The 26,842-nt window shown below is 41.2% G+C and overlaps 1 protein-coding gene across 1 annotated transcript in view; it reads left to right on the top strand.

The window, feature by feature from the left end:
- Positions 1-26,842, top strand: part of SLC9A7 (solute carrier family 9 member A7) — a 147,165-nt gene that overhangs the window by 85,563 nt on the left and 34,760 nt on the right. Inside the window, exons 6-12 of the mRNA XM_079911487.1 lie at positions 13,407-13,512; positions 13,845-13,986; positions 14,943-15,048; positions 16,306-16,394; positions 16,487-16,600; positions 18,817-18,928; positions 21,827-21,980. Of these exons, the coding sequence (XP_079767613.1) occupies positions 13,407-13,512; positions 13,845-13,986; positions 14,943-15,048; positions 16,306-16,394; positions 16,487-16,600; positions 18,817-18,928; positions 21,827-21,980 (823 nt within the window). The remainder of the gene's footprint in view (positions 1-13,406; positions 13,513-13,844; positions 13,987-14,942; positions 15,049-16,305; positions 16,395-16,486; positions 16,601-18,816; positions 18,929-21,826; positions 21,981-26,842) is intronic.

Below are 26,842 nucleotides of genomic sequence, written 5' to 3'. Positions count from 1 at the left end.
TGGGCCATAAAAGAAATAAAAACTTTAAGTGCAGAGTTAGAGGGGAACCATAAGACCAAATTGACTTCTTGTGCCTGGTGCATCAAACAGAAATTCTGGTATTGGGATATGTAGTGGTATTGATGGATATGAAAGAGTAAGAGTCCTTGTCCCTGATTTCACTGTACTTGGCTCTTGTGTTTGGTCTTTCCATTGATGGGGGCAGCCTGTGCGTGGTATGCTATAGGCTGCTCTGTGACCAGGAGCCCTCTCCATTCCGTGGTTATGTGTCATGGGTGCCACGTGCCATCTTTGTGGACTGTTACTTAAATGGATCCACAATTCAGGAAAGAAAATATAAGTTTCCAACCTGTAGTATTGCTACATTCATAAGCAGCTACCAGAGAAAATGAGCGCCATTCCTTCTTGTGAGCCATTATGCAGTGATTCCTCTCACTGGAATCCTGTCACTTCTATACCCCTCGAGTCAGTCAGACCCACTCACAGGTTTCAAAAGCTGTGATCTGTGCTGTCAGAGAGTAATTCTCTAGTTGCACCACCCAGGCTGGTCAGTCTTTTGCTTAGTCTTTGAGACTGAGTTCAAATCTGCCACCTGACTGGTTATTCTTCCTTTACTGCTTCAGTCAGTAGCTCCCACAGCTCTTGAGTCGGGTCTATTTTCTACATAACATTACTTGCCGCTTTGTGCTGAGCGTTCGCAAGTGCTAAGTACTCTTTAGTACACAGATGGAGTGTTCAGGGAAAGTTAGTTGAAGGAACAAAGTCAGGTTCTTGATTTTTCCTTCTTTCTCTTTCCACCGTTCTTTCATTTTTCCCACTGCTTTTTAGATACCTGTACCAGCAGTCTTCAGTCAGTGAACTGTAATTTCTCAGTCCATGTCCGGTTGGAAACAGCTGCTGTGACCTTGTTCTCTCTGATTGCAAGGGTCCAGCTGTGGGGGGAGCCACTCACCCAGTCTGTCATCCCCTTCCTACCCCCACCCCCGCATCATCTTCTGGTTGTCCACACCCGTAGTCCTCATCTTGGTTGGGCACAGGCTTGCCCAGGAGGGACATGGCCGACTTCCTGCCCTGCTTTCTAAGGTGATGGGCAGGGAGAATGAGAAATTGAAATTCAGAACAGCCAAATTCAGACCAGTACAAAGTGTTCATTATTAATTATGCAGAGCTAGTGTTTATTGTCATAAATAAATGAGTTAACTACACATTATTATTTTTTTTTTTTTACTACTGGTACAGTAGTATTTTAGGAAAATAGTGTTTAAAAGTCAAAGGGGCTTTTGAAAATCATGTACTCAAGGCTTCGCTTTACTCTGTCTTTGGACTTTGCTGTGCACTATTGGATGGCTTCCGTTTGCCCCTCCACATTTCCACACTACCCTTCCCCACTCTCTTCTTGGCACTGGGAGGCTGACTGGTATGGAAGATTGCAAAGGTTCCTTTGCCTTCTACTTTCCCATTGGATTTGTCCGCGGGGAGAGCACCAGTGGGAGACTGGGAGGAGGCTCGACATGCAGGGTCCCTGTGGGCTGGCTGTGTCCCTTGAACAAAGGTCACGGCTCCTGTTGGGTGACCCTCTCCACACAGCTCCTGGTTCTGGCAACCACTCCTTCCCTGGACTCTTTGAGCCTAGGGATGGTATAAAAGCTCCCTGTTTTCAGCCACAGGTACTGCCCTCCCCCTCTCCCGTGTTCTCTACACACTTCTATAAATAATGCCTTTATAAACACTTCTCAAATTACTCATCTGTTTCCTGCCAGAACGCTCGCTGATAAAGTCCTGGGACCCAGGTGTCCTGGGCTGCCAGCCCTGTGCTCTGTTCGTTGAGATTAGCCTCCACCAGTCTTGAGTCCCTGACTGACTGACTGACTGATGTGAACAGAGGCCTCTGGTGCCAACCCCCAGTGGACGTACTGTATGAGTAATAGATAAAATTTCTCTCGGGTTTGACCACTGGGATTTTGGGAAGTTTGTTACGGCAGCAGAAAGTAGCCCACCACACAGGGCCTGTTTTCTCATCTCTAAATTGGGAGATATGATACTACTACCTTCCTAGGGTTTTTATGAGGACTAAATGAGATTGTAAAATATTTAGCATAGTGCCTGCTTCCCGGTAAGACCTTAACCATTGTTATTATTATCATTGTTAATTTTTCTTCAACATTGGGTTCAAAACAAGACAATTCTTGTGTCATATAACGATAAACTAAGAGTAGAGGTTTTATATTAGTCAGATTTCTTCAAAGAAACAGAATAAATAGGAGACATATGTGTGTGTGAGGGGGAGAGGGAAAGAGACATATTGATTGATTGACTGCTTGATTGTAACGAATTGGCTTATGTGATTATGGAGGCTAAGAAGTCTCAAGATCTGCAGTGCAAAGGCTTGAGAACCAGGAGATCCAATGCTGTAGTTCCAGTCTGGGTCCAAAGACAGGCAGAGAAAGTGAATTCTCCCTTACTCTGCCTTTTTTGTTCTAGTGAAACCTTCAACAGACCACATGAGTCCCACCCTCATTGAGGGGGGCCATCTGCTTTACTCAGTCTACTGACTCAAATGTTAATCTCATCCAGAACCTCACAGACACATCCAGAATAATGTTTAATCGAAAATCTGGGCACCCCATGGTCCAGTCAAGTTGACAAGTAAAATTAACCATCACAGGTTTTATGTAAGGAGCCACACATATCGTTAATGTAATAAATAATCCAGAAAACAAGAACTTTTTTTAGCCTAATCCCTGAAGATTTTTCCTGTTGTGTAACTTGACAAACTGTTTTCAAGGGTGGAAGAAAGAGATTGACCTTGTTTGTGTCTTGTTTTATGCAGATGACATGTCTGTCCTTTAGGAAGTATGCCTGCTGGTGATGCCCCCTGTTGATGTCTGGTTAGCATCTGAAAGCTTAGAGTAGTGGTTTTAGTGCCTAGATTTACGATTATCTGGAGCAGCCTCATGATATAGCTGACATTTTTCAACTCCAAATTATTTTTTGTTTACTCTCAATAAATGAGTTGAACTTTTCGAAGAGAAAGGCGTGATGGGAAGTGGTTTCAGAATCTCCCTTAATCCCTAACAAAAATAGAGAAAGCGAGACAAGCAAAAAAGAAAACACAGACTCTACTAGCTGACAGAGTATCTCCATGAATCCCCAGTTATCAACTGGGGGGGTCAAACTACCTGTAGCAGTGAGACTTAGGGATAAGAACAGCAGCTGTGCTGGAGGAAGCAAAGGAAAGAGGGGCTGCTGGTCATTTTGATTGTCAGGGAACCTAGAAATTTCCCACAAGTATTCACAGTCAAAAGGAGGGATCCCCACTGGGAGCGAAGAATTTTATGGTTGTATTGGATAACATCAGTGAATATTGGGAGGAGGCTTTTCAGGCTCTAATTTGTGGGGGAGGGCAAGGAGACTGGAAGAGGCGTGAGGCTGCTGGAGTGACCTGGGCCCTCAGACCTCTCAGGAAGTTCCTTGTAGAAGATCTCTCTGCAAGGACAGAGCCACTGCCTAAAAATGACCTGCTCGGAGCACAGACCTTGATTGATGGGGCATTAAAGGAGAAAGAAAGCTCAGATAGTAATGGTGGAGAAGGCCAGAGGAAGTCGATCTGAGTATTGGCTACACCTCTGGGTGGCTACACCTCTGGACCATATTTTTAATACTTCAATGTAAAACCAGAAGAGGGAGCCCTAGAGCCATGAAACTGGAAAAGCTGTTCTGGGCCTTCTACCCCCTACCCACCTCACTTAATACGGGCAGCAGAAATGGATTGAGGTTGAACTTCATGTAAATATAAGAAAAAATGGGGATAACCCCTATGAATAATAAAGTTACAGATAATGAAGTCATACCAGAAGAAGAGGGTCCCAAAGCAGATGAAACTTTATTAACATTCCAACAGAAGCTAAAGTAAGTTAAGAAAATGATAGAAGTTATAAAAGAACTGTATACATCAGGATTGGAAAATTCAGAAATGAGAGGACTACACAATAGGGCGTTATGAAAAGAGAGCTGACAGAAAGGAATGGAGGGGGAACCCATGGAGAAAAAGAGATGTAAAGTATTAAAACAATAAATTTGAAAATGGGTAAACCCCGAATGATAGTGTCAAGGAATATACATCAGTGGTCAAACTATAAGGAAATGCAAGGAAATGATTCCTATAAATCATGTTACTGGTTACTTTTGAGTGAAGGAAGGGGCTTGAGAGTGGGATGGAACATATTGTGGGGGGCTTCTGTGGGGGTTGGCAAAGTTCCATTTCTTGAACTGGATGATGGTTACAAGAGTGGTTGGCTTATAATAGTGCTAAATATTTGTTACGTTTTGTTTTCTAATAGTATCAGTTAGTAATGCACTTGGCTGCAGATAACAGAAAAATCTGGCTAATACTAGCTTAAACAGAGAGCTATTTAACTTGGCTAACGGCTCCGAGCTGGTGCCATGGCTGCCACTATAGTCAGGCATCCAGGCACTCAGTCTTTCTAGGTCATTACCCTTGGGTTTCAGACACACCTTAGTTGCCCCATGGAGGCAGGATGACTGCACTGCGTCCAGTCTCCTCCCTCTTCCAGGCAGCAAAAGTGGCACTCACCACAAGGGAAGCTGAAGAAGTGAGTTTAGTTTTTCAGGTCCTTATGGCAGAAACTAACAAAACAGGAGGTAGTTGGGTGTGAGTGTTGAAAGAGAACCCCGCCTGCATGTGTACATTTAGAGCAGTGGTTCTCAACCGGGGATGATTCTGTGCCACACCCCTCCCCCCACCCCCCTGCCCAGCAGACATTTGGCAATGTCTGGAGACATTTTTAGTTGTCACAACTTGGCAGGGGAGAATGTGCAGTGCTACTGGTATCTTGTGGGTAGAGGTCAGGGATGCTGCTAAACTGTCTTATGAGGCACAGGACAGCCCCCACGACAGAGTTATATGGCCCCGAATATCAGTAGAACTGAAGTTGAGAAACTCCAAAGCCCTTTCGGGTGGGTCCATAAAGTCAAAACTGATTTAATAATAATAGTAGTACATCATTTGTCTTTTTTACTTATGTTCTTTCACAAGTGTACCATTGAGTGGAGTTTTCCAGGGGCTATATAATGTGTGATACTGACTCTCTGTTGATCGAATGCAGAAACAGATATGAGAACCATCTATCTTCCATTACTTCACATGTTAAAGAGATCTGAGAAAATGTAAAACAGTGGCTCTCTTCTCACAATTTTTTTTGTTTGTTTTGGAAAATATAATTATTTTTCATTAAAAATATGTTAACATATAATGGTTTTACTAGTAATTTAAATGAATAAATATTTAATTTTTTGTTTTATTCAATACAGTAAATATTGATACCTATAGCCCACAAAACTAAAGCTCTTTGGGGCCTCAAAATTTTCTAAGGGTGTAAAGAAGTCCTGAGATCAAAAGTATGAGAGCTGCTGGTCTGGAAAATAGCTGATTTTTTAAAAAAAATTTTAATATCATTTTATCTTTTTATATAGCAGATTCTTATTAGTCATCAATTTTATACACATCAGTGTATACATGTCAATCCCAATTGCCCAATTCATCACACCACCATCCCCACCCCCCTGCCGCTTTCCCCCCTTGGTGTCCATACATTTGTTCTTTACATCTGTGTCTCAATTTCTGCGCTGCAAACCGGTTCACCTGTACGATTTTCTAGGTTCCACATATATACGTTAACGTATGATATTTGTTTTTCTCTTTCTGACTTACTTCAATCTGTATGACAGTCTCTAGGTCCATCCACGTCTCAACAAATGACCCAATTTCGTTCCTTTTTGTGGCTGAGTAATATTCCATTGTATATATGTACCACATCTTCCTTATCCATTCGTCTGTCGATGGGCATTTAGGTTGCTTCCATGACCTGGCTATTGTAAATAGTGCTGCAATGAATATTGGGGTGCGTGTGTCTTTTTGAATTATGGTTTTCTCTGGGTATATGCCCAGTAGTGGGATTGCTGGATCATATGGTAATTCTATTTTTAGTTTTTTAAGGAACCTCCATACTGTTCTCCATAGTGGCTGTATCAATTTACATTCCCACCAACAGTGCAAGAGGGTTCCCTTTTCTCCACACCCTCTCCAGCATTTGTTGTTTGTAGATTTTCTGATGATGCCCATTCTACCTGGTGTGAGGTGATACCTCATTGTAGATTTGATTTCTCTAATAATTACTGATGTTGAGCAGCTTCTCATGTGCTTCTTGGCCATCTGTATGTCTTCTTCGGAGAAATGTCTGTTTTGGTCTTCTCCCCATTTTTGGATTGGGTTGTTTGTTGCTTTCATATTGAGCTGCATGAGCTGTTTGTATATTTTGAAGATTAATCCTTTGTCCGTTGATTCGTCTGCAAATATTTTCTCCCATTCTGAGGGTTGTCTTTTGGTCTTGTTTATGGTATCCTTTGCTGTGCAAAAGCTTTGAAGTTTCATTAGGTCCCATTTGTTTATTGCGTTTTTATTTCCATTACTCTAGGAGGTGGATCAAAAAAGATCTTGCTGTGATTTATGTCAAAGAGTGTCCTTCCTATGTTTTCCTCTAAGAGTTTTATAGTGTGTGGTCTTACATTTAGGTCTCTAATCCATTTTGAGTTTATTTTTGTGTATGGTGTTAGGGAATGTTCTGATTTCATTCTTTTACATGTAGCTGTCCAGTTTTCCCAGCACCACTTATTGAAGAGACTGTCTTTTCTCCATTGTGTATCCTTGCCTCCTTTGTCATAGATTAGTTGACCATAGGTGCATGGGTTTATCTCTGGGCCTTCTATCTTGTTCCATTGATCTACGTTTCTGTTTTTGTGCCAGTACCATACTGTCTTGATTACTGTAGCTTTGTAGTATAGTCTGAAGTCAGGGAGCCTGATTCCTCCAGCTCCGTTTTTTTCCCTCTAGACTGCTTTGGCTATTCGGCGTCTTTTGTGTCTCCATACAAATTTTAAGATTTTTTGTTCTAGTTCCATAAAAAGTGCCATTGGTAATTTGATAGGGATTGCACTGAATCTGTAGATTGCTTTGGGTAGTATAGTCATTTTAACAATATTGATTCTTCCAATCCAAGAACATGGTATACCTCTCCATCTGTTGGTATCATCTTTAATTTTTTTCATCAGTTTCTTATAGTTTTCTGCATACAGGTCTTTTGTCTCCCTAGGTAGGTTTATTCCTAGGTATTTTATTCTTATTGTTGCAGTGGTAAAGGGGAGTGTTTCCTTAATTTCTCTTTCAGATTTTTCATCATTAGTGTATAGGAATGCAAGAGATTTCTGTGCATTAATTTTGTATCCTGCAACTTTTCCAAATTCATTGATTAGCTCTAGTAGTTTTCTGGTGGCATCTTTAGGATTCCCTATGTACAGTATCATGTCATCCGCAAACAGTGACAGTTTTACTTCTTCTTTTCCAATTTGTATTCCTTTTATTTCTTTTTCTTCTCTGATTGCCGTGGCTAGGACTTCCAAAACTATGTTGAATAATAGTGGCGAGAGTGGACATCCTTGTCTTGCTCCTGATCTTAGAGGAAATGCTTTCAGTTTTTCACCATTGAGAATGATGTTTGCTGTGGGTTTGTCGTATATGGCCTTTATTATGTTGAGGTAGGTTCCCTCTATGCCCACTTTCTAGAGAGTTTTTATCATAAATGAGTGTTGAATTTTGTCAAAAGCTTTTTCTGCATCTATTGAGATGATCATATGGTTTTTATTCTTCAGTTTGTTAATATGGTGTATCACATTCATTGATTTGCATATATTGAAGAAACCTTGCATCCCTGGGATAAATCCCACTTGATCGTGGTGTATGATCCTTTTAATGTGTTGTTGGATTCTGTTTGCTAGTATTTTGCTGAGGCTTTTTGCATCTGTATTCATCAGTGATATTGGTCTGTAATTTTCTTTTTTTGTAGCATCTTTGTCTGATTTTGGTATCAGGGTGATGGTGGCCTCATAGAATGAGTTTGCGAGTGTTCCTTCCTCCTCAATTGTTTGGAAGAGTTTGAGAAGAATGGGTGTTAGTTCTTCTCTAAATGTTTGATAGAATTCACCTGTGAAGCCATCCGGTCCTGGACTTTTGTTTGTTGGAAGATTTTTAATCACAGTTTCATGTTCATTACTTGTGATTGTTCTGTTCATATTTTCTGTTTCTTCCTGGTTTAGTCTTGGAAGGCTATACCTTTCTAAGAAATTGTCCATTTCTTCCAGGTTGTCCATTTTATTGGCATAGAGTTGCTTGTAGTAGTCTCTTAGGATGCTATGTATTTCTGTGGTGTCTCTTGTAACTTCTCCTTTTTCATGTCTAATTTTATTGATTTGAGTCCTCTCTCTCTTTTTCTTGATGAGTCTGGCTAATGGTTTATCAATTTTGTTTATCTTGTCAAAGAACCAGCTTTTAGTTTTATTGATCTTTGCTATTGTTTTCTTTGTCTCTATTTCATTTATTTCTGCTCTGATCTTTATGATTTCTTTCCTTCTGCTAACTTTGGGTTTTGTTTTTCCTTCTTTCTCTAGTTCCTTTAGGTGTAAGATTAGATTGTTTATTTGAGATTTTTCTTGTTGCTTTAGGTAGGCTTTTATAGCTATAAGCTTCCCTCTTAGAACTGCTTTTGCTGCATCCCATAGGTTTTGGATTGTCGTGTTTTCATTGTCGTTTGTCTCCAGGTATTTTTTGATTTCCTCTTTGATTTCTTCAGCGATCTCTTGGTTATTTAGTAACGTATTGTTTAGCCTCCATGTGTTTGTGTTTTTTACGTTTTTTCCCCTGTAATTCATTTCTAATCTCATAGCGTTGTGGTCAGAAAAGGTGCTTGATACGATTTCAATTTTCTTAAATTTACTGTGGCTTGATTTGTGACCCAAGATATGATTTATCCTGGAGAATGTTCCGTGCGCACTTGAGAAGAAAGTGTAATCTGCTGTTTTTGGATGGAATGTCGTATAAATATCAATTAAATCTATCTAGTCTATTGTGTCATTTAAAGCTTCTGTTTCCTTATTTGTTTTCTTTTTGTATGATCTGTCCATAGGTATAAGTGAGGTGTTAAAGTCACCCACTATTATTGTGTTACTGTCGATTTCCTCTTTTATAGCTGTTAGCAGTTACCTTATGTATTGAGGTGTTCCTATGTTGGGTGCATATATATTTATAATTGTATATCTTCTTCCTGGATTGATCCCTTGATGATTATGTGGTGTCCATCCTTGTCTCTTGTAACATTCTTTATTTTAAAGTCTATTTTATCTGATATGAATATTGCTACTCCAGCTTTCTTTTGATTTCCATTTGCATGGAATATCTTTTTCCATCCCCTCACTTTCAGTCTGTATGTGTCCCTAGGTCTGAAGTGGGTCCCTTGTAGACAGCATATATAGGGGTCTTGTTTTTGTATCCATTCAGCAAGGGTGTGTCTTTTGCTTGGAGCATTTAATCCATTCACGTTTAAGGTAATTATCGATATGTATGTTCCTATTACCATTTTCTTAATTGTTTTGGGTTTGTTTTTGTAGGTCCTTTTCTTCTCTTGTGTTTCCCACTTAGCATTTCCCCTTTAGCATTTGCTGTAGAGCTGGTTTGGTGATGCTGAATTCTCTTAGCTTTTGCTTGTCTGTAAAGCTTTTGATTTCTCCATGGAAGCTGAATGAGATCCTTGCTGGGTAGAGTAATCTTGGTTGTAGGTTCTTCCCTTTCATCACTTTAAGTATATCATGCTACTCCCTTCTGGCTTGTAGAGTTTCTGCTGAGAAATCAGCTGTTAACCTTATGGGAGTTCCCTTGTATGTTATTTGTCGTTTTTCCTTTGCTGCTTTCAATAATTTTTCTTTGTCTTTAATTTTTGCCAATTTGGTTACTATGTGTCTCCGTGTGTTTCTCCTTGGGTTTATCCTGTGTGTGACTCTCTGTGCTTCCTGGACTTGGGTGGCTACTTCCTTTCCCATGTTAGGGAAGATTTCGACTATAATCTCTTCTAATATTTTCTTGGGTCCTTTCTCTTTCTCTTCTACTTCTGGGACCCCTATAATGCGAATGTTGTTGCGTTTAATGTTGTCCCAGAGGTCTCTTAGGCTGTCTTCATTTCTTTTCATTCTTTTATCTTTATTCTGTTCTGCAGCAGTGAATTCCACCATTCTGTCTTGCGGTCACTTATCCGTTCTTCTGCCTCAGTTATTCCGCTATTGATTCCTTCTAGTGTAGTTTTCATTTCAGTTATTGTGTTGTTCATCTCTGTTTGTTATTTCATTCTTCTAGGTCTTTGTTAAACATTTCTTGCATCTTCTTGATCTTTGCCTCCATTCTTTTTCCAACGTCCTGGATCATCTTCACTATCATTACTCTGAATTCTTTTTCTGGAAGATTGCCTATCTCCACTTCATTTAGTTGTTTTTCTGGGGTTTTATCTTCTTCCTTCATCTGGTACATAGCCCTCTGCCTTTTCATCTTGTCTCTCTTTCTGTGAATGTGGTTTTTGTTCCCCAGGCTGCAGGACTGTAGTTCTTCTTGCTTCTGCTGTCTGCCCTCTGGTGGATGAGGCTATCTAAGATGCTTGTGCAAGTTTCCTGATGGGAGGGACTGGTGGTGGGTAGAGCTGGGTGTTGCTCTGGTGGGCAGAGCTCAGTAAATCTTTAATCTGCTTGTCTGCTGATGGGTGGGGCTGGGTTCCCTCCCTGTTAGTTGTTTGTCCTGAGGCAACCCAACACTGGAGCCTACCTGGGCTCTTTGGTGGGGCTAATGGCAGACTCTGGGAGGGTTCACGCCAAGGAGTACCTCCCAGAACTTCTGCTGCCAGTGTCCTTGTCCTCATGGTGAGCCACAGCCACCCCCCGCCTCTGCAGGAGACCCTCCAACACTAGGAGGTAGGTCTGGTTCAGTCTCCTATGGGGTCACTGCTCCTTCCCCTGGGTCCCGATGTGCACACTACTTTGTGTGCACCCTCCAAGAGTGGAGTCTCTGTCTCCCCCAGTCCTGTCAAAGTCCTGCAATCAAATCCCACTAGCCTTCAAAGTCTTATTCTCTAGGAATTCCTCCTCCCGTTGCTGGACCCCCAGGATGGGAAGCCTGACGTGGGGCTCAGAACCTTCACTCCAGTGGGTGCACATCTGTGGTATAAGTGTTCTCCAGTCTGTGAGTCAGCCACCCAGCAGTTATGGGATTTGATTTTACTGTGATTGCGCCCCTCCTACCATCTCATTGTGGCTTCTCCTTTGTCTTTGGATGTGGGGTATCTTTTTTGGTAAGTTCTGGTGTCTTCCTGTGGATGATTGTCCAACAGCTAGTTGTGGTTCTGGTGTTCTCACAAGAGGGAGTGAGAGCACGTCCTTCTACTCTGCCATCTTGGTTCATAATGGAAAATAGCTGATTTTTAAATGTCTATGAAATGTGAAAACTGTGAGAAGTGTAATTATGTATACTCTGTTATAAATGAAGACTTTCATTATTTCGTAATCCTTTATTAAACCTTCACTGTGCCCCGACCCTATGCTGGAGCACAGTGATCAATAAAATAGGGTTTCTATTTCCATGTTCTTTCTTTTTATTCCTGGTGGTCATTAACAGACATTTAAAGAAAAATTGATTTTGTTAGCTCTAAACTCAAACTTGAATGACCAGAAATAGGCATTTTGCCCCCATTATGTTTTTTTTATTTTTAATTTAAAATTTTTAAATTATTGTAGTTAATATGTAATGTTACATTAGTTTTAGGTGTACAGCAAAGTATTACGTTATTTTTTTCCAGATTATATTCTTTTTTTTAACATCTTTATTGGAGTATAATTGCTTTACAGTGGTGTGTTAGTTTCTGCTTTATAACAAAGTGAATCAGTTATACATATACATATGTTCCCATATCTCTTCCCTCTTGCGTCTACGTCCCTCCCACTCTCCCTATCCCACCCCTCTAGGTGGTCACAAAGCACCGAGCTGATCTCCCTGTGCTATGCGGCTGCTTCCCACTAGCTATCTATTTTACGTTTGGTAGTGTATATATGTCCATGCCACTCTCTCGCTTTGTCACAGCTTACCCTTCCCCCTCCCCATATCCTCCAGTCCATTCTCTTATATTACAAATTTTTGAATAAACTTTTTGTTGTATCTTTTGGATCTTAAAAGGTGTAAGTCTGGGCCGATGACAAATTACCAGGAAATTGAACCTGCACTTTTATATTCTAGTTTGGGAGCATGGCAGAGCCAGCTAGCACCAAGTTTACATGCTCTTCAGATCCCCAGCGAGCCCAGGTTTATGATCTTTCCATGTGCGGAGTCCTTTTTCCAATGCTTTACCACTAAGATTTTGAGATTAAAATGGTGCTTATGGGACTTCCCTGATGGCGCAGTGGTTAAGCATCCACCTGCCAATGCAGGGGACATGGGTTCGATCCCTGGTCTGGGAGGATCCCCCATGCCGTGGAGCAACTAAGCCTGTGCGCCACAACTACTGAGCCCGCGCGCCGAGAGCCTGTGCTCCACAACAAGAGAAGCCACCGCAATGAGAAGCCTGCGCACCGCAACGAAGAGTAGTCCCAGCTCCCCACAACTAGAGAAAGCCCACACGCAGCAGCAAAGACCCAACACAGCCAAAAATAAATTAGTTAATTAATTTAAAAAATAAAACGAAAAATAAAATAAAATAAAATAGGGTTTCTTTGCAGCAACATGGATGGACCTAGAGACTATCATACTAAGTGAAGTAAGTCAGAAAGAGAAAGACAAATACCATATGATATCACTTAATTTGGAATCTAAAATATGACGTGAACGAACCTATCTATGAAACAGAAAGAGACTCACAGACATAGAGAACAGACTTGTGGTTGCCAAAGGAGAGGAGGGTGGGGGAGGGATGGAATGGGAGATTTGGATTAGCAGATGCAAACTGTTATATATATCAGTAGAATGGATAAACTAGCACAGGGAACTATATTCAGTATCTGTGATAAACCGTAAGGGAAAAGAATACGAAAAAGAGTGTGTGTGTGTGTATTCAGATATCACTTTGCTGTAACCTGAAACTAACACAACTTTGTAAATCAACTATACTTCAATAAAATAAAAAATAAAATAGGGTTTCTGCCTTCAAAGAGATTTCACCCCACCAGTAGAGCCAAGTCACATTAATTGTGATTATTTTTTACGTTCTGTAATAGAAGTGTTTTCAAAGTGTGATGAGATTACAGTTGAGAGCACAGTGTTATTAGAATCAAGCATCATATCACTCCTCATTAAGATTAGGAAGATTGCCATTTTCATTTCTGCCATAGACAGACGACCCATCTTTGACTCCCTTCCTGTCTCCCAAACCACCCTGTCCCACCAAAGATAAGAATTGCTTCTATGAATTTGTTATCAATGGCTTAAAGTCAGAAACCGAAACTAACTTGTATGCTTTTGTCCCATGTTTTAGTGACTGTCCTGGCGATATTTAATGAATTGCATGCAGATGTGGACCTTTACGCACTTCTGTTTGGAGAAAGTGTCCTAAATGATGCTGTTGCCATTGTACTGTCCTCGTAAGTAACAATATTTCTGCCTGGGAAGAGAGACTCTGGCTTCCTGAATGCTCTGGGCTAAAATCAGAGGCCCATCTTAAAAGTGTTAAATTTTGAATTGGGTGCTCTTCTAAATGAGGTTTATCGACTTAGTTGATAAAGTTACGTTGCTTTGTCCAGTTGGCAGCGGTTGGAATGCCGATACCATCATAACATGGTGACTGCAGATTAAATTAAATGAATATACCATGGGGAGTGCTCTGCAGAGTGTAGATGCCTATGTTTGTCGATATTTGTAAGTACCATGGTGTAAAACCAGCTTAGTGTTTTTTAACTCTCTCTTTAAACTCCAGGTCTATTGTTGCCTACCAGCCAGCGGGGCTGAACACTCACGCCTTTGATGCTGCTGCCTTTTTTAAGTCAGTTGGCATTTTTCTAGGTATATTTAGTGGCTCTTTTACCATGGGAGCTGTGACTGGTGTTGTGACTGCTCTAATATCCTTTTTGTAGTTTCTGCCCCTGCCTAAGTATGACTATGTGGCATTGCACTTGGGAAAAGAAAGTTCTCAGTTCTTCCTTTCCGAAATGAATCTTAAATTAATTGTCCCACTGGGGGCTGGGGGCTCCTGAAATGTCACCCTTTGGTGAAACATGACAGTCGATGGCCTAGCTAAGAGTTTGAGAAAATGTTTGAGAGTGTAGCTCTTGGCTTAGCTCTGTCCTCACCTTTGTGTTTTCTGTCCTCCCTATAAACCTGTCGGAGATAGGAGCTTGGGGGAAGTGTCAGTTTTTTTGGGGGGTGGGGTGGGGCTGAAAGAGTGGAAGAGCCAGGAGGAGGCTGGGAATCAGGGACCACCTCTCAGGAGGCTGGGAGGAAGCAGGCTGTGAAGTACTTTAGCCGCAGCCTGACTGCTGTTGTCCACTGTTCCAGGCCATATGGGACTAACGTGGCCGTAAGTAGCCAGGGACTATCTGGGGGAATTACAGCAAGGTGGCCTTCCTTAAGCCGAGGACTGCACAATATTGCCTTAAAAACCAACCAACCAACAAACCAACCAACATAAAAGCAAAGTGCAGAATGAGCAGGCAAGCCTTCCACAGGTTAAGATTTAATCATTTTAAGTGTACAATTCAGTGGCCTTAGGTGCATCCACAGTGTTGTGTAACCATCCCCGCTATTTCCTGAACCTTCTTCGTCATCCCCAACAGAAAGTGTGTGCCCATTAAACAATATGATCCCTATATCCTCCCCTCTCCCAGCCCTTGGAAACCTCTATTCTACTGGGAAGCTTCATTTTCTTTACTTTCAAAACCAAGCAGCAGCTCTGGGGCCCCAAAGGAAGAGCCGAAGGGAAAGGGTAGCCCTTAGGGAGGGGTCCTGGGCTAAGAGAGCGTGGTTCTCGGTGACCCTGATGCTTGTTGCTGGAGACAGTTCCTTGACAGGAGCTGACGTGACCAAGTTTACCAAGCTGCACTGCTTCCCCCTGCTGGAGACGGCGCTCTTCTTCCTGATGTCGTGGAGCACCTTCCTTTTGGCAGAAGCCTGTGGGTTTACCGGTGGGTTTCCTCTGCCCTTGGCCACCCTTCCCCTCACTGTGGCAGAGGCTGTGGGAGCTTGAGGGGAGCGAAGAATTCTTAAATAGCTGCTGCCCAGAGTTGATAAACCACTCACGGAGTGTCCATATGGAGGACTGCTGAGCAAGGCTGGTGTTCTGCCTTATGAATAATTTAGTTTCCCAGAGCTACATATTTTTTAAAGGATAAGCTTTATTGTTTCAAACTCAGTTACATCCTTGAGTACTCGTTCTAACTATAAGTAGATACTTAGCTGCAAAAGTTACTGAATATATTAACACCTCATTTGTATCCTCCCCTGGATTGCTTCTTTATTTTACAAACAGTAGCAATAACAAGCAAAATATATATCCTTTTAAAGGTAATTTTGCTTTTACTCAGATGAGTGTGAGCACAATTTTTCCTTGTTTTGTTTTTGGTCTGTTTAATCATTGCTTTTCAATACTGTGTTTTTATGGTGCCCGTTTCATAGATTATTAGTGGGAGTGATCATGTGGTTTTAGTTCCTCACATTCCCTCATTAAAAATAATAAATCATTGGATTTTTCTATTAGAAAACTCAAGTACAGTTACTATATATACATAATCCAGGTAATTCGGAAGTCCTTTTTATCGTCTTTTCAAAATATTGCAGCATATCTTTATATGCCCCACTTCCTTTAAAACTTGACAATCATCTGTAAATATATAGGCAAAGTCCCAGGTGTGTTAATTGTCTTACACAATAAAATAGTCACCGTTAACCAGAAATCTAGATTATCAGGGCCAGGATAATTGGACTAGTACTCTGGATCCATTTTGTCTGAAGCCCTAGACCATGCAAAAATATAAAGCATTGGTTTGAAATTAAATGCATTCATTCAGTGAACAGAGAGGAATATGACAAAAGTGTGTGATGGGCGCACACTTCACAGTCTCTTTGAGGGAATGAATGCTAAATGCCATGCCATATAGAGATGGCCAATTCAGTAGGAGTTTAGAAGAGGGGAGAGAATACTCTTAAATCTGGAACAAGAGGTAAATCAGTGGCCTTGTCTTTGAAGGAGGGCAGGGTTGGGAGAAGCAAAGGTTGATACGAGAAGTGTGGGCAGAGGGAGCTTTCAGTAATAGGAAATTTTCAAAAACTTTCAGGAAGTTGGATATGCTGGGCTTGACTACCTTAACTTTTTGTTTCAGGTAGGATTTTTTTCTGCTTCTTTTTTTCCCTCCATTGATTTTTTTTTTAAACTCTCTTGCCAGGCGTTGTAGCTGTCCTTTTCTGTGGAATCACACAAGCTCATTACACCTACAACAATCTGTCGGTGGAATCAAGAAGTCGAACGAAGCAGGTGAGGGAGAGGCCTGTGTCCCCACAAGTGACCTGAGAATACAAGGGAGGGGACCCACAGGGTTTACGGCTTCCTTTTCCCTTTTTGTGCAGCTCTTTGAGGTGTTACACTTCCTGGCAGAGAACTTCATCTTCTCCTACATGGGCCTGGCGCTGTTTACCTTCCAGAAGCACGTTTTCAGCCCCGTTTTCATCATTGGAGCTTTTGTATCCTTCTTTTGGTTCCCCCATTTTCTACACGGAAAGACGACCACTGCTGCGGAAGCTGTAACAACAATAATTTCTAGTTTGGCGGGGAGGTGACTGAGCCAGCACTGGTTCGTGGTATTTTTATGATGAGAAAAAGAAGGCTTAAGTGGTAAATATAAAGCTAAGTGTATTTGATTTCAAGGACCGGTGTTGATTCTAGGGTTACCCTTTCTGCATTTTCTGTGTAAGGTGGCCTTTCTGTTACACTGGTGATTGGCAGGTGGTAGTTTGTTTTTTAAAGCACCCTTCCTAGCAGAGCTAAAAATCAGCAACCAGTATCAGTCCCCCAAATTGTTTTTTTCTCATCGCCACGTGAATTCCAATCCAGGAGCTTCCCCGTTTGGAAGACCTGAAGGTTCTGTGTCTCTTGCTCTCAGCTGCACGTGGTTACAAGCAGCCCTTCCTCTCGCCGCCCAGGGCAGCCCACAGGCAGTGTGCACGCTTTCACCCAAGCTTCCGTATGGTGACCCTTTTCTTTAACGCAAAAAAAAAAAAAAAAAAAAAAGAAAAAAGAAATGGAGAGGAAGGGCAGATGAAATGGAGAAATACTGGGTTCTTTGATTTAGTCCCATCGTGAGAGCAGTTTTTGGAAGAGAGACACAGGTTTGGGGGTTGGCTCCTCTCAAGTGAGGAGAGATACAGATGCCCAGCAGTACGTGGACAGCTGAGGGCTTTGCTCAGTTGGCCTCAGATCCTTATTGTTTTCGTTAAAGTGAACTCTTCTGGGCCTTGGAACTATAGCAGGAGTCCACTATTGCCTTTTCTGAGGTCTCATGGGTATCCTTAGATCTTGGGATGCTGGCCCCCCCAAAAAGGAGTATTTTTCTCTTCTGGGCTTCTCATTTATTGTGCAGGTATAAATGATACTCACCAAGCAGCTAGAGAGCAACAGTGGCCTAATGCCATGCCAGAGTCCTGCCAGTTAGAGTGTTATCTGCTTCAACTGGGGCTCATTTCTTAGATTTACACACTCAACAGACCACGAGCTAAAGATCCAGCGGATCAGTGTTTTTATTCTTAAGAAAGACCTGGCATGTCATTTTGATTTGCATTCTTAGCGCGGCATCCTGTGAGAGATAGTGAGAGTGCTGCCTTGTTTACAGCGAGGGGGCCTTGTTCAAGGGGGAGCCGGGGCCTCTGTGAATCCTGAAGGCCGCTTCCACTTGCGGACTTATGCGTGGCTACTGGGATAGAATGTTATAAGCACGACCTCTTTCCTTCTGTGAAAAAGAAAACAAAACAATAGCAAAAAGGGGAAAAAAAGAGAGCGAGAAAAGAAGAAAAGTAGTTAGTATTTTATCCTAGAGAAGGCAGAAGACAGTCCCGCCCTCGCTTCTGTCTGAAACAGCTGCAGCTCCGGCTGGTCGAAACGGAAGCTCCCTGTTCCTCTGGCTCCCACAGTGGTTTCCTCCTATGACCAGGGCAGTGTGCATCTCTCTGCTGGGCTCTGTTCTAAACTCAGCAAGTGACGAATGACCGGTTTCCCTGAATTCTTTGGTTTGCACAGTAAGAGTTCCTCTTCCACACTCCTCCGTTTCCATCTCTTACCTCCCCAAAGATATGTTAGCCACTTAGGCAGATAAATCTCCCCAGGGTGATCCTTGTGAGGAATATGAATATGTCTTCATGGTAGGAATACTGTAAGTTTCCCCACCTCTTATTTGTAGTATCTTCCTGGTCATACAAACCCCTGATGTTTACTTCCAACCAAAGCTTACAAGCTCACCCACCAAGCTTTCTCTTTATAGTTTGACTCGGGGGTTAGTAATTTTTTCTTCTTGTGATTTTTTTTCTTCCAATAGAGTCCAGCACGCTGTTTGCTTCTCTTAACTCCCCACCCCAGCCACGGCACCTTAGCTTATTTCTGGACTCATTTTTAGGTAGGTCGGAGACTTGGTCCATATCAGTTTAATCAAATTAAGAAGTTACAACAGTGTGTTTAACAGGCCAAAAATTGTCTCTGTGAGCCAGGAGGTTGGGAAAATTGGCCAGTGGAATCCCACTTGCTGCTGAGACTTGTTTGGTGGGAAATGAGACAGCCTGCCTTCTCTGTGCAACTCTCCTGATCACAGCGAGGTGTCATGGCATTCCTAAAACTCTCTGCTCAGTCACAGGTTGTGTGAAAGTGCTATCCTGGAAACTTGTTGGGCCCTTAACCTCCACCTGGCGGCCAGGTTGCCATCTTCCTGGGAAGAGCTGCACACATCTACCCGCTCTCCTTCTTCCTCAACTTGGGCAGAAGGCACAAGATTGGCTGGAATTTTCAACACATGATGATGTTTTCAGGTAAAAAAAAAAATGTAAATAAAATGAGTTTTATTAACTTTCTATGGAGTAAAAGAAATAAAATATACTCACATTAGCAAGATGAGCCCCAAACTGGAAGATAACAGCTGTGATAGTTCTGCTTGACTTACACTGTCTCCCAAATGCTTCCTCTTCACTACAAAGCTGAGAAGAGTGGAGAAGCCACTGAGGGGACAAAGGACAATAAAGAAATATGTGGAGATAAAGAAAGGAGAGAGCAATTGGCATGAGGTAGATGGTGCAGTGAGAGTGGAAAGCATCCGACTTTATAGACGAGACCCAAGTAAGAGCATCTCTGTAGAGCAGAGGGAGGAGATAGGCAAAAGGCCACCGTGACCCCTAAAGGTGCCTCTGTCCGGGAAGGGGGAGAGGCTGTACAAGAGGCAACGTGAGTAGCAGCCCTTTACTGCCACACAGTAGTTCTTGGAGGCCTCAGAGAGTCATACTGAAATCACACCAGCAGGCACTGCTCAGCAAAGCAGTTGCTTTGTCTAGTCCTTGCTTGCATCTGCACTTAAGTACACAGACCGCCTTAATGATTTCCTTTCACTCTGACACACATTTGTTGAGCATCCTTGTTATATAAGTCACACTTCAAGGTTGTGGAGGATACAGAAACCCACCTCCTTCCAGGAGCTCACAGTCCACTGGGGGGAGACAGGTGTACAAAGAGCTAAGTTTCTCCCAAGAGAGGCTGGTGAATTGCACAAGAGAGGCTAGTGAATTGCACAAAAGAAAAGCAGGGCCCAGGGCCACCTTCGCCAAGGGGTAGCCTTCGAACTGGACTTGGATGCAGTGGCATTTCAGGAGGTGGCAGGTTGGAAGGGCAGGAAAGCATTGCTGTGTGTGGCTTTTTCAGGGAAGGGTAGCAGTCTGGTTTAAATGTGAGACACATGGGATAATGCAGAACGAGAGTGAGGTTGGAAAGGGAAATTGCATGTAAACCGGTGCAAGCCTTCAGGTTGCATCTGAATCACCTGTTGGGCCGGTTAATAGCAGATTGCTGGGCCCCACCACCAGAGTGTGATTCTGAGGGTATGGGGTGAGCCCCGAGAATTTGCATCTCTAACATCTTCTCAGCTGCTGCTGCTGCTGCAGCTGGTTTGAGGACCACACTTCAAGAATCATTGCTGGAGTCTAGACCACGGAGAAGCTCCAGTGCTATGCCAAAGAGTTGGGCTTTTATCCAAGAGCAGCTGGGAAACGTTAGAGGTTTCTGAGGAGGGCAATGACAGACCAGATCGTCCATACATATTAGAAAAATGCCAGTGGAAAGAGAAAGATTAATTGGAGATAGCTCTATCACCTAGACAAACTTTTAAGTGTGTTCATTATCTTCTGTGCTGAAAGACTGAGAAGTACACAGTGTTGTTAAAGATATCTCCTATCAAAATTATTTCCTGCTGGGAGAAATCTGGCTTTCAAAAGGAACTCATTCTTCAAGGCTATGAAAGAAATACCTGAGGTTTCACCTTCATATTGCTTACAGTGTTTACCTAATAAAGAAAAATGGAGCATGCGTTGTCTCTCTCTGGCCCTCAAGTTTTCTTCTTTGAGACAACATCCATTTAAAGGTTTAAATATTAAGTGGTGTCGTAGCTGGCTGTAGGATGGTCTAGATGTGTGTCAATATTTGACTAGGACAGATTAATAGAGAACATCAACTTTGCTCTATTTTTTAATGTATATTTTGCTGAATCACTCTTCTTTAGTGAATTGTGAAGTTCTCAGGTTAGTGAAATTGTGAAATTATTGGAAAAGGTGGGAAAATATGTGAAGAAATATAATGAGTGTTAATTTTTCATTCTCATAATATACACACAGTCTTACGCATGGTGAATAGGAATTTATACTAGATAGCTATTAAAGACCATGGATTAAGTCTTTACTATAGAACAAATTAGGAGCATGGTATGGGGAAGGAACAAAAGAGCTTAGAAAGAGAAGCTCTAGAACATAAAAATGTGGCTGTAGACCAGGGGTCAGCAAATTTGGTTGCTGCCTGTTTTCATCTACCCCACGGGCTAAGAATGGCTTTTACAGATGAATATTTGCAACCTATTTGATGATAGGGGACACTAACTTTGAAACCCAATTAACTGAAATCTCCCACCCCCAGAAGAATTCCATTCTTTTCACTAGTAGACCTGGATTACAATAAATTGAACTCATTATTATAATAATTATTATTACTTATTATAATTACTTATTATAGTTTTATAACATGGCACTTATATATCATACTTATAGTATTATGCTCTTGGTTTTTGTCAATAAAATTTTGTGGAAATTTGTTTTCTCTCTTTTATGTAAGTACCTACATAACATCCTTGGTTTTTCCTCTTGGCCCACAAAGCCTAAAATATTACCTGACACTTTACAGAAAACTCACCAACTCCTGATATAGATCAGGTTATACTGTTACTTCTCTGCTTCGCTTTGCTCAGGAAATGCTGAGCTGTTTTGTGCATTTCACATACTCATACCTAGCCTGCTTCTTAAGTTTATAATGACTGTATAGTGCTGGGGTAGTACTTGGATCACAGACTTAGAGAGCTTATATGATTATTTCTTATTTATATTTCTTTTTGGTTCATGTTATTAGCAGGAGAATTATTTCAGTAATAAAAGAGTATTATTCTAAAATGTGCTATACAAAGCGGTGCAGTGTTTTTCTCATTGCATTTGGGCATTTTGCAAAAGAAAACTTCAAATAGGAGGAAATCCTATTCCTTTAAAGTTATTTTCTGTATAAAACAACTCGACTTCTGAAGCATAAGCAGACACAATTTATTAGCCCCAGGTGGCAGCAGTGGATTTGAGGACACATTGTTATTTATCCTTATGACAGGACAGCTTCCTCTTTGGTCCCTGCAGGCCTCAGGGGAGCGATGGCATTTGCACTGGCTATTCGAGACACGGCATCTTACGCACGCCAGATGATGTTCACAACCACCCTCCTCATTGTCTTCTTCACCGTCTGGATCATTGGTGGAGGCACGACGCCCATGTTGTCATGGCTTAATATAAGGTTGGTTTGAAACCAAGGCCAGTTTTGTGTCTAACTATGTCACTATTCCCGTGCAGGGGGTGCTACATATAGCTTAGTGCATGGAAGGCTTTTATAGTTTCTTGTTTTGTTTGGGGAAAGATTAAAAATTTTAAAACAATAAATAAAAATTCAGAGTATTGAATTTTCCACGAGAAAAAAAAATCATGAAACTGTTTGTGGGTACAAAAACACAAGGAATTAGAAACACCTGGACCTTGCTAGTGCCGCGACATTAGGGCAAGAATTCAAAAAGTCTTAAAGCTGCAGGAGAGAGAATAGACATAGCTGCTGGCAATGTCTGGCATTTCACATTCCTTTGAAATCAAACCTAAGGCCTTGAAAAATAAGCTCATCAGCTGGAAATAAAGGGAGGCCATTAGAGTTTTGTTTTAGGAGGAAACTGTATGCCGCCGTCTCTTCTTGCTTTAGTGCACAGAAGAGGTGACATTTCCTGCATAACCCTCGCTTCTTGCAGCCTCATGGACATCCCCGGCCTGTGGTTTTGTAGCTGTGTCAGCATGGAAGGTCATTGACCCAAGTTTGATTTTTTTTAAGAGCATTTGAATTGCAAACTGTGCTTGTGAGCTCCAGCACCTTACAGTAAAGAGGACATTGGAACAGGGGTCAGGAGACCCACAGCCTAACTCTGACCCTGGTTTAAGACAAGCTCCTCATGTCTTTTCAGCCTCTGTATTCCTTCACGTTAAATAAAAGCGTGCTGTCACCTTTTCTCCAGGTCCCTGCAGCTCTAAGTGTGTCCTCTGCGTCATCGAAAGTGCTCTTGCCACTTGCCTCAGTTTCAGATCTGCAAAGGGTGAACATGCTGGGAATGAGAAGACTTGGGTGGCGCATAGGTGTGAAGAATTCTCTGAAAAGCCACAAGATGGCAATGTTTTTTGTTCTTTCTCTGCTGGCTGTTAGTTTGCTCAGGGCTGACAACTGCGGAGTACACCTAGCATGAAGGAGGGAGAAACCGACAAGGATCTTGCAGTCATCCTTGGGGTCAGGGAGAAAACTGGGATTTGAGAGAATAGTCTCCCTCTTCTGGAACTTTTATATTGATGGGAGGCAGGGATTCCTGGGCGTGGCCACTGCCGGCTGCACCATTTCTGGGTTAGTGGGTCTCAGCCTCAGATCTGAGTGGGTCTGCAGAACCTGGGTGGGCTTATCAGTAAGAGTCTTACAGTAGCTAACGTTTGTGCGCAGTTGTTGGTTGAGATGCCAACACGTACATTAAGATAATCCTCATAGCATTCCTATAAGGGAGCTACTACTATTATTTTCATTTTAGAGCTGAGGAAACTGAGGGACAGAGCAATAACTTGCCCAAGGTCACAAAGCTTTAAGTGGGCAAGCTGGGATTTGAACCCAGGCACACTCTTAGCTACTGTGCTATACTGCCCGAAAGGCTTGCTGTGTTAGGGACCGTTTTCATGTTGTAAAATTCAGGATGATTAAAATTTCAGTTTCCTGGCGTGAATTTCGAGTCATATTAAGGAAAATAATTCATCTGTGGAAGTAGAAATCTGAAGAAGAAAATGTACAGATTTTTGGCTTTAAACTTGAGACATAAGATGGTATCATCTTTGTTCTGTGTAGCAGAATAAGAGCAAGAAAGGAGGTTTACCCTGCACAGAGTTGAGAACCTTTGCATTTGGTGACCTCTCTGAGATTACTTCCTGCTCCTATTTATCTGGTTGCCCAGTAGGTGCCCTGGATGCTCAGAGCCTGGTTAAATCGTGTTTGTTTTTCAGGCTATTTCATAAGTTCTTTTCTGACCGCCCCCCCTAACACATACAGGACCAAATAACTTTCCACTGAGAGTAGACAGTTGACTTGTGACATTTTGCACTTCTCATAACCCTTTTCAAAAAATGGGCCATTGAAGTAGTCCTATCCAGAGCCGGGAGTGGGGGCTACTTTCCCTGATGTGTGCAAGCTGTATATGTACACATATAATAATTGGATTGTGAAAATATTAATGGGATATATATAGCACTTAGAACATAACAGCTAGCACATGGTGAGAGGTCAGGAAATCACTGCGCATGAGGGATCCAGTTTCTCCCATATCCTTGCCAGCATTTGGTGTTGACACTTTTTTATTTTAGTTGTTCTAATAGGTATGTGGGGCTACCTCATTGTGGTCTTAATTTGCATTTCTCATGGCTGATGATGTTGAATATCTCTTCATGTGCTTATTTGCCATTCAAATAAGCAATGGTGAAATATCTGTTCAAGGTTTTTGTCCATTTTCTAATTGGATTATTTGTTTTTTTAATTGAGTTTTGTCAATTCTTTATTTGTTCTAGATACTAGTCTGTTATCAGATATGTGGTTTGCAAATATTTTCTCCTAGTCTGTAGCTTGTCTTTTAACCCTTTTAACAGTCTGTCATAGAGCAGAACTTTTAATTTTAATGAAATGCAACTTATTTATTTTTAACATCATGGTTTTGGTGTTATGTCTAAGGACTCTTCATCAAGCCCTAGGTCCCAAAGATTTTCTTCTGTGTTATCTTCTAAAAGTTTTTTAGTTTTATGCTTTACATTTAAATCTGTGATCCATCTTAAGTTAATTTTTATATTAGACATGAGGTTTAGGTTGAGGTTTTATTTTATTTTTTTTGACTATGGCTATTCAGTTGTTCCAGCACAATTTGTAAGAGAGACTGTCCTTTGAATTACTTTTTCTCCTTTGCCAGAAATCGGTTCGCTGTATGCATTCGGGTCTGTTTCTATTCTGCTCTGTTGATTTATGTGTCTGTACCTCCACCAGTACCACACTTTTGATAACTGTGGTTATATAATAAGCTTGAGCATCAGGCAGAGTGGGTCCTCCCACTTTATTCTTTTTCAAAATTGTCATAGCTCTTCTAATGCCTTTCTATATACATTTTAAAATAAGCTTGACTACATCTTAAAAAAAAACTTGTGCTGGGATTTTCATAGGAATTGTGTTAAACCTGTATATCAACTTGGGGAGAATTGACATCTTTACCTCATTCAGTCTTCCAATCCATGAAAATGGCACGTTTCTCCATTTATTTATGTCTTCTTTGATTTCTTTTAGCAGTATTTTATAGTTTTCAGCATAGAATGCCTGTGTATGTTAGAGTTACGTCTTGAGTATTTCTTCTTCGTTTTGAGCTATTTTAAATGTTATTCTATCTTCAGTTTCACTTTCTGTGCGTTCATTGCCAGGATATAGAAATAAGGCTGGTTTTTGTAGGTTGACCTTGTATCCTGACACCTTGCCAATTTCACTTATTAGTTCTAGGAGAGTTTGTTTTTGTTTTTATAAATTCTTTGGGACTTTCTGTGTAGACCATCAGATCATTTGCAAATAGAGACAGTTTCATTTTTTCCTTTCCAACCAGTGTGCTATTTCCTTCTCTTAACTTATTGCTCTGGCTAGGACCATCAGTACTATGTTAAATAAGAGTGATGTGAGCAGACATCCTTGCTTTGTTCCCGATCTTAAAGGGGAAAGCATTCAGTCTTTCGCCAGTAAGTGTGATGTTAGCTGTAGGGTTTTTGTTGATGTTCATCATCAAGTTGAGGAAGTTCCCATCTATTGCTAGTTTTCTGAGAGTTTTATCATGAACAGATGTTGAATTTTATCAAATGCTTTTCTGTATCAATTGATATGATCATATGATTTTTCTTGTTTAGCCTGTTAATATGATAGGTTACATTGAGTAATTTTCAAATACGGAACCACCCTTGCTTGTTAAACCCCACTTGGTTGTGGTGTATAAATAAATGTTTTACATACTGCTGAATTCTATTAACTAATATGTCGTTAAGGATTTGGGATACCGGTCTGTAGTGTTCTTTTTTCATACTGCCTTTGATTTGGTATCAGGGTAATCTGGCCTCTCAAAATGAGTTGGGACATGTTTCCTACTCTTCTGTTTTCTGGAAGAGGTTGTTTAGAATTGGTGTTAATTCTTCCTGAAGGTTTTATGGAATCCTCCAGTGAAACCGACTGGTCCTGGAGTCTTCTTTTCCAGGAGTTTTATTGTATAAATTATGAAGCCAGTTTCTTTAACAGCTATATCTCATATTGGTGAGTTGTGGCAGTTTGTGAAATTGGTCATTTTCATCTAATTGTCATGTTTATGTTGTTCATAGCATAACCTTATTATTGTTTTTATGTCTGTGAGATCTGTAGTGATATCCCATGTTTCATTCGTGACACAGTATTGGTAATTTGCATCTTCTCTCTTTTTTTTTCTTTCACTCTTACTAGAGGTTTGTCAATTTTAATGATCTTTTCAAAGAACTAGCTTTTTATTTCATTGATTTTCTGTATTGTTTCTCTGTTTTCAATTTCAATCTGCTTCTATATTAGTTCCTTCTTTCTGTCCAACTCTACCCAGATAGTGTAATGAAGCAAAGTGTGCCATTGGTGAAAAATACATATGGTGTCAGTTCATTGCGTTTTTTTCAGATGTGTATAAATAGTGATATGTTAGAGGTAGAAACTGACATTTACGGAGATTACATTAAAAGAAATTCCCTCAGAAATAAGGTAATGAGACTGATTGGTTTTTGTGGCTTGGGCTTATGGTGTTACTTAATGGCCACGGATCATTTATGTGGACCAGGTTCTTATTCTAAAATGATTCGGAAACCCCCTGAAGTTCAGTGTGGTGTTTTGACATCTGTGACCTCAGTAAGATCAGTACCTAGTTGTTTCTTACTTCTCCAGGCTGCTGACAGAGGTCCTGATCAGCTGCTAAGTGGCTGCCCAGAAGTCAGAAGCCCAGGGTAGGACTTGGAGTTCCTCCATAAATAATTAGGAGTTAGCTATGACTTTTTTTTTTTTTTTTTTTT

The sequence above is a fragment of the Stenella coeruleoalba genome (assembly GCF_951394435.1).
Source record: "Stenella coeruleoalba genome assembly, chromosome: X".
NCBI classification, from domain to species: Eukaryota; Metazoa; Chordata; class Mammalia; order Artiodactyla; family Delphinidae; genus Stenella; species Stenella coeruleoalba.
Note: the sequence above shows the minus strand (reverse complement) of the source record. Positions and strands in the feature narration are given on the sequence as shown.